The sequence below is a fragment of the Micropterus dolomieu genome, linkage group LG03, assembly GCF_021292245.1.
Source record: "Micropterus dolomieu isolate WLL.071019.BEF.003 ecotype Adirondacks linkage group LG03, ASM2129224v1, whole genome shotgun sequence".
NCBI lineage: Eukaryota > Metazoa > Chordata > Actinopteri > Centrarchiformes > Centrarchidae > Micropterus > Micropterus dolomieu.
This window is the reverse complement of record NC_060152.1, coordinates 1,434,109-1,441,336: the sequence shown is the minus strand read 5'-3', so window position 1 is coordinate 1,441,336 and position 7,228 is coordinate 1,434,109. Positions and strand designations below refer to the sequence as shown.

The 7,228-nt window shown below is 41.0% G+C and overlaps 1 protein-coding gene across 3 annotated transcripts in view; it reads left to right on the top strand.

Annotated features, from left to right (window-relative positions):
- LOC123968151 (DENN domain-containing protein 4B-like) overlaps positions 1-7,228 on the top strand; it is an 89,571-nt gene that overhangs the window by 59,701 nt on the left and 22,642 nt on the right. For all 3 annotated transcript variants that reach the window (XM_046044688.1, XM_046044689.1, XM_046044687.1), the window contains exons 18-21: positions 559-703; positions 1,608-1,763; positions 2,597-2,831; positions 5,195-5,474. In XM_046044688.1, coding sequence (XP_045900644.1) covers positions 559-703; positions 1,608-1,763; positions 2,597-2,831; positions 5,195-5,474 — 816 coding nt within the window. The remainder of the gene's footprint in view (positions 1-558; positions 704-1,607; positions 1,764-2,596; positions 2,832-5,194; positions 5,475-7,228) is intronic.

The window sequence follows — 7,228 nt, the reverse complement described above, 5'->3', positions numbered from 1 at the left end:
TTCACGCCGTGTTGAAGTAAAAGCTTCGTCATGTTGGAGCTGCTTCCTGCCTCGCACCAAACCTCCTTACTGCAGCTGGTGCATTTTGCTGTGGCGTTCTCTGTTTTAGTGAAGCTAAGTCAAACTTTGGAGCGTTTGCTGCGGTCTGCCATGGTGCAGGACTGGAAACAGAAGGACTCTCTTCTTCATGCTGTGTTCACACAACAAATGAGGTGACGTTAGGTCGGCGTAGCAGCTCCTGGCAGATAAGAGACACTTTGATGGAGTGTAAAATGCTCACTGCAGTTCAGTCAGGAGCTGAGATATGCAGGAAGTTTGGAACAGAGGAGCAGAATCCAAACGCACGGGTCTTAATGAATCCAATCCATGGTTCCTGGAAAGGTTCTTGATACCCAACCCTAGCCCTGGACACACATTCAGTTATCATAAACGCATTAGGTTTTACATTTCAGAATAAAACAAACACTGAAGTCAGGAGTGCCAGAGATAAAAACAGATGGATGGATGTTTGTATTAATACAGAGCGTTGTGATTGAATCAGATGTCCTCTGCCCTCAGGCGGTGCTGGAGAGTAAGTGGCCCTCCACCAGTCAGGGTGGACGTCTCCGCTGGGCCAAGCTGAGGAATGTCCTGCTGGCTGTGGCCCACTTCAGACAGCCAATCAAACAACGGCAGAAGAGCGGCTCGGTGGGGTCACGGGGAGGTTAGAAAATATTTGATAAATATCCATTGAGGGAATGAGCATCACTTTTAGTGAATTTCAGCAGTTGTGACTTGTTTTAAATGACGCTGCGTAGTATGAAGGAAATATTTTGCAGTGGTAACAAAGTAAATGTACTCAAGTTCTGCATTAAGAACAAATTCAAGGTATATTTACTTTATTATGTGACTTTATTCTTCTATTTCACCACAGCTCTGAGATAAATGCTGTACATTTTACTTCACTACATTATGGCTGCAATTTACGATTTATTGTTTATTATGAATTAATCTGCCGATTATTTTCACGATTATTTGTTTAAGTCTGTAAAATGTCAGTTTTTAAAAAATGCTCATCACAATTTCCCAGAGCACAAAGTGACGTCTTCAAATTCTTTTGTCCGACCCACAGTCCAAAACTTCATAAATGAAAGAAAAGCAGCAAGTCCTCACATTTAAAAAGATTAAACCAGCAACGTTTCACAGTTTTGCTTAATTAATCGTTGCAGCTCTTCACTAAATTTGTCTGGCAGCTTTAGTTACTTTACTGTTTTTTTAACATCCACATTAATGCAGCAGGAATATTAATCCATAAACATCAGATATACTAGTGAAACACTGGCAGGAACATTTTACTGCAATATGACTACTTCTACTTTAATACCTAAAGTAAAATTTACTCATAAAACATACATGAATACAGGACTTTTACTTGTAATGGAGTATTTTCCTAGTATAGTATTGGTACTATTGTAAAGGATCAGATATTTCCTCCACCACCACGGAGCATTTGTTGATTAACTTGATTATAAAGAAAAATGTCAGTGTAGAAAAAAAAACAATTTTCCTGAGTTATACTGTAAAAAAGAAAGTTGTATAATAATTTCTTCTGCTTTCTTTTTTTTAAGAAGCGATGTTGTACCCTGACCAGAGGCCCCGCCCCCACTCCACTCTGTTTCGTCAGTCCAGTTGGAGCGCTCTGTCTGAAAGCTCCAGTCACGAGTCTCTGACGGGTTCACTGGTGAAGAGCAACAGTCTGAGCAGCATGAAGACGCCCGCTGACAGTAAGACCATCCACGGGTCCATGTCTCATTTAGGTGCAGCACACAAAAACATTACATGCATGCACAAAGGACCCACTTTTCTGCACGAGTCACTTCACCTTTCTTAACAACCAGGTATTTCAAAAGGTATCTACAGATCATAACAGGGAGTTCACCACAGAGTATTATACGGTCAGCGCTTAATACTAAACCCACACTTCAACCACCAGTGAATGAGTCCTTATCTCAGTTTAAATCTCCACAAGAGTCCATCTCTCAATGAAAACCTCCTCTCCAGGATCCAGGCAAACAAAAAAATACTAAATTTCAATACAAAAATTGGCCAAAGAAAGTAAAACAGTGACAGCTCTTGTGTCTAATAGACAAGCTTAGAGATTCTCCGACAGCACCGGAGTTACCTCCCGTTGTCCGGTTGGTGCTGCAGGTCAGATAACTCAGGTCTTCTTCATGTCGTAGTTTTGAGGTAAACACACAGACTGATAGTTTCAGTCCTGTCATCTTTTACTGCAGCTATCTCCAACACCTCCAAGTCATATTTTCTATTAATCCTGTGCCAAACGTTTGTCCTTAGATTCTGTCCTGGTATAATGTAACTACAGAAAAAACCACTTCTATTGCAAATATTTTATTCTCTCTAGAGCAATCTCAAAGTATGAAAATAATCAGCTGAGTTTTACCTCCACATTGAGAACTCTTTAGTCTACATCTCAAATATGGAGAATTTGTTCTTCCAACAGAACTTTCCACTGGACTTTATATTCTTGCTTTTCCATAAACAGCTTGTTCTTTATGAGTCGCAGTGTTAACTCCCCTATCTCCATTCTGTCCCACAGAGGGGAAGCAATGCAAGACCGTCCTCCAAAATGCAGGCACCAACGGCTGCGGGGACGCCGTCTCCGGTAAACCTCCAATGGGACGCAGAGACACCTCCACCCCGCCTCCAGCGCCACCCGGCGGTGTCCTGGTTCAGCGGAGTCAGGTCTGCCTCTCCACCTTCTACAAAGAGTGCGCGGAGTCGGCCGACTCCGAGCCGGACTGCAGCTGCCAGCCGGCAGAGAGAGACAGCAGGTCAGTCAGGACAGAGAAGGAGCTCAAAACTGAACTGATCGGTTTAAAGACATCTTCTAGCAGCTCGCTTCTTGGATAATAGTCTAGTAATAATAGTTTATTAACATATCTTAAAGGTTCAGTGTGTAAGATTTAGTGGCATCTAGTGTTGAGGGTTGTGAATTGCAACCACCAGTCCAGTCTACCACTGCCCCCTAACCTTTCAAAGAGAGTAGGACAGCTACGGTGGCTGACACAGCACAAAAGGTGTCTCTTCTGAGACAGCAGAGAGGCCAGTCAAGAAATGAGGTTTCTTTAGGTAGATTTATTAAGAAGTTATATTTACTTAATTATTCAGTAAAAACATATGTTACTGTGACTTGGCCACTGACAGATAACATGGAAAATATAAACCAAGAGTGTGAAACGCTGTTACTGTTTCTGCACCACAGTCCATTATGAACGACACATTAGATAAAGTTTATACAAACATGGACAAGGGAAACATGTTCATTCTCTCTGTGATTATGTACCCTGGGCAAAAGTACCCGCCAACAATAATATCTGGCCCGCTGCCAGATTATGGTGCTTTGATAGCAGCAAAAAATATAAATAAATAAATACTTTGGTCATGACAGCAACAGTTACTCACATAATCACTTCCTCTTTAGTGGTTTTGCCTACAAAATGTCCTGCAAGTCCTGTGCCTTACCGACTGAGCTAACAAAACAACATGTTGATGTAGGTCATTATGTCTTGTATTCTTATCCACCATCTAATGGTTGAAAATATTGCTCAGATGCAAAACTTTTTGAAAAAGAAAATTTGCAGACCCCTGCAGTATATTATTCCTACTTCTTCTTCTAACGTACGTATTCAACATAGTGATGAGTGTCTGCACTGCCTAATTCTACCAGAAGTAGAACAATTGCATCCTGCAGCGCTGTTTGTCCGTTTTCAGCTACTGTAGAAAAATGACGATGCAACGTGGCGACGTCCATGGAAGGGGTTGCCTGCGGTGTATGTAGACAGAAATTTCTCATTCTAAGGTAATAAAAACATAACGGTTCATTATGTAAGGTCTTTACACATCACTGAAAACATAGTTATGGATCTTAAATTGCATTTCTGTTGACAGACCCTCAGAAATATTACACACTGAACCTGTAACTCACCTTATGCTTATTTTAGTAATATTTCTTACTTTGCATTACCTAATTTCTCCGTCTTTGGTGCCAGTTTTAGATGTTTTAATTTTTTTTTCTCTTCTAATCTTTGGTATTGTGCTTTGGGTTTGCCTTTAAAGGGCAATAGCCTCATAAAACATAATTCCGTTCAAGAAAGCGGCCTCTCCTGATAGAGGAAAGTGTGCAGAATAAAAGTCTTTGACTTGAAATGACAGGGAATTCCCACTTGAGTCATAGACTCATGTTAAAACAGGGTGTCTTCATTTCTAAGCAGGAAAAATGACATTGGGCCTCATTCACCAATATCATCCTAAATTCTTAAATTTCCTCTGATTCATGTTGTGTTCTTAAACTGCAGAATTGTTTGCAGCTGTGTTCTTAGAATAATTAATCCCATTGTCTTCGTAAATTGAAAGCGCATGCCCGTTGTTCCTATTTAGCACAGGTAAACACCCCGTTAACACCTCATGCACACACAGAAATAAAGAGTTGTAAAGACAGTAGAGCCCTCGACCTCCAAAAGGAAGAATAACTTCTGTAGTTTGGAAGTGGAGGTCCAGCTGCAAGAAGCGAGCGACAAATGTGCCGTTATGTTTAGCAGCGTCAGCAGTGGATATAAAGCAGCAAACAAAACCACTGCATGGAGTGAAATTACTCCTGAGAATGTTCCAAGCACTTACAGAAACCCCCATCTCCGACACACTTTTTAATAAATGAAGATTTAACAAAAATAAATACAAGCGCTGAAACCTGTTTGAGTGATTTATTTCTTGTAATTTGTTGTAAGCTATAAATAATCACTTGTCAGCAGCGTACGCTCCACCGGGAGCAAAGAGGACTAAACTTGGAACAAAATAAATAACACGGTGAAAGCTTTAAAATTATTAGAACTAAAAGAATTGCTTTAAAAATTATAACTGAGAGAAATATTTTAATTTAAATTAGAACGGAAGAAAACGGAATAACATGTCAGCTTTTTAATGTGTGTAGATTCTGTTCTTACCTGAGAACAAAACCCAAATAAGTCAGAGTCGTGAGAATAAATTTGTTCTTAAGAACGGTTGGTGAATGAGGCCCATTGTGACAGTTTAACATTATCTACACAGGCACTGTATCCTCTGACCCTGGCACTGTTATTTACCTGTAGGGCTCACCACAGTTCTGTAAACCTGACGTTGTTCCTCCTTTGACCTGCAGGCCTGTAGCAACGCGCGACTCGGCCAGCAAAAATAAGGTCGTAGACGAGAACTACAACAACGTCTCCTCCCCAAGCCGAGGAGGTCTGGCAGGGAAACTCCAGCAGCTCCTCACTCCGACCAGACACAGAGTGTCTGTTCGACGAGCCGCCAGCGTGGACGACCGGCGACCAGGAGGAGGGATAGGACGAAGGGTGTCGGAACAGAGGCAGTCCAGGAAATCCCAAGTGGCTGAATCACTGCTGAAAGCTAAGGACAGGCTGGTCAACGCTAACTCAGAGGTGCGACTGTTTAAAGCAGCTTTATTCTGAAGTGTTTACTCTCGATTAACCTCAACTATTTCAATCACAATTCGATCAGATTTCAATGAATGTTAAAGGGCCTCAATATTTAGGCTCCGGTCTTTAGTCAGCTGAATTGCAATAAGAAAAACATATCTGGTAGTTCAGCGAATAGGTCCTGATGATAAAGGTCACAAAATAAAGCAGAGAACTTTTAATGTTAGTTTTAGGGGTGGGGCAGTTTCACCGTTACTGTACAGTTTGACAGTGAAGAAGAGGACCGGAAACAGAGGACAGAAAGGACAGCAATGACATGCAACAAAGGTCGGCAGCCGGAATCGAACTGGCAGTTGCAGACGTTAACTTAAATTCACATCCATATAGAACTTGGTAACATTAAGATAATTAGAAAAACCATTTGCACGCAAACAACCTGGACTTAATTGATTTTTACCATAGTTTTAAAGTCGGTAGGGTTATATTTGTTGTGAAGTTTAAGATCAGTTTGTTTGTTTGTTCCATGCAGCAGGTGCAGAAATCCTAAAAGCTTTAGTTCCTAGTTCTCTTTGGACTTTAGCAACAATAAATTGCAAAGTGTCCTGACAACGGAGATTGCATTTTCCATATTTCAAGTTTAAAATACGAGATAAATAATTCGGAATTTTGCCAAGAAAGAATTTCAAGACGTCAGGCAAAACTCAGATGGTTTAGAAATTGTAATTAATAAATGTGGTGGAAATGGCGTTCAATTATAGTCGGCGGGTAAAAGGAAAACAAACCCCTCCAAATACTTACATACTGCAGTACTTTGATGTACTGTTGACGCAGTTTTTTAGCTCTCACAAGACTCTGCTCAACAGTTGGCTGTTGAATCCCTTCTCCATTCCATTGCTGAATAATTTGAACACCTCAGACTTGTTGTGCAGCTTCTCTAATAACTGAGAAACGTTCTCTTCAGCCCAAATATTCAGAAGGCGGCTCACTTCGTCCTGAGTCCAGGTTTATCCCCATCTAGTCAACATTTTGGTAGCAAAGTCACCAAAACAGGAAGAGGAAAAGTTTTAACCAATGAAATTACACATACAAGTAGAGCATGACTAAAATGGGTTTTGGGGGGCCGTGAAAAAGAGCCAATTTATGAGCCGATATCTTGATTTAGAAAATGATTTGGATAGTAGACCCCTTTCTTGTGTAGCGTGTCTACTTATGATTTTTAATAAACGTATGAGAATTAATACAAAAGAGCCTTCGCTGCGCTGGGTCGAACTTCTTAGGGCGTTGCTGGGAGAGGGAGCACACTGAGCGCGTGCCAAAGTGCAAAGAGCGCAAGAGGACGAAGAGGACAAGAGGGCTAGCAAGCGTGTGTCGCTGTTTTTGTCTGTTGGGGCGTGGTTCCCAGAGGGCAGTCCTTTTGTTCCCCTGAGCGAGGGCTATGTTTCCGGTTTCCTGAGAGACCGTCTTTTTTTTTTTTCCTCAAAGTGTTTTTATTGAACATCTTATCAAACATAAGATACACTTTTACAATACATTTCCTTTTTATGTTAACCCACCCACCCAAGAACAATCCCCACCTGTTGCACCAAAACACATATTAATTTGAAAAGCAAAAACATTCATTAACATGTTTTAGAGAAGAAAGCACAAGTATGTACAGTATATTACTCCTCTGAAATTGAGAGTAGAGAGGGATCCACCTTCCTAACTTGGTCCAGAACCGGTTGCCAGATATCAAAAAATTTATAGGCACAGCCTGC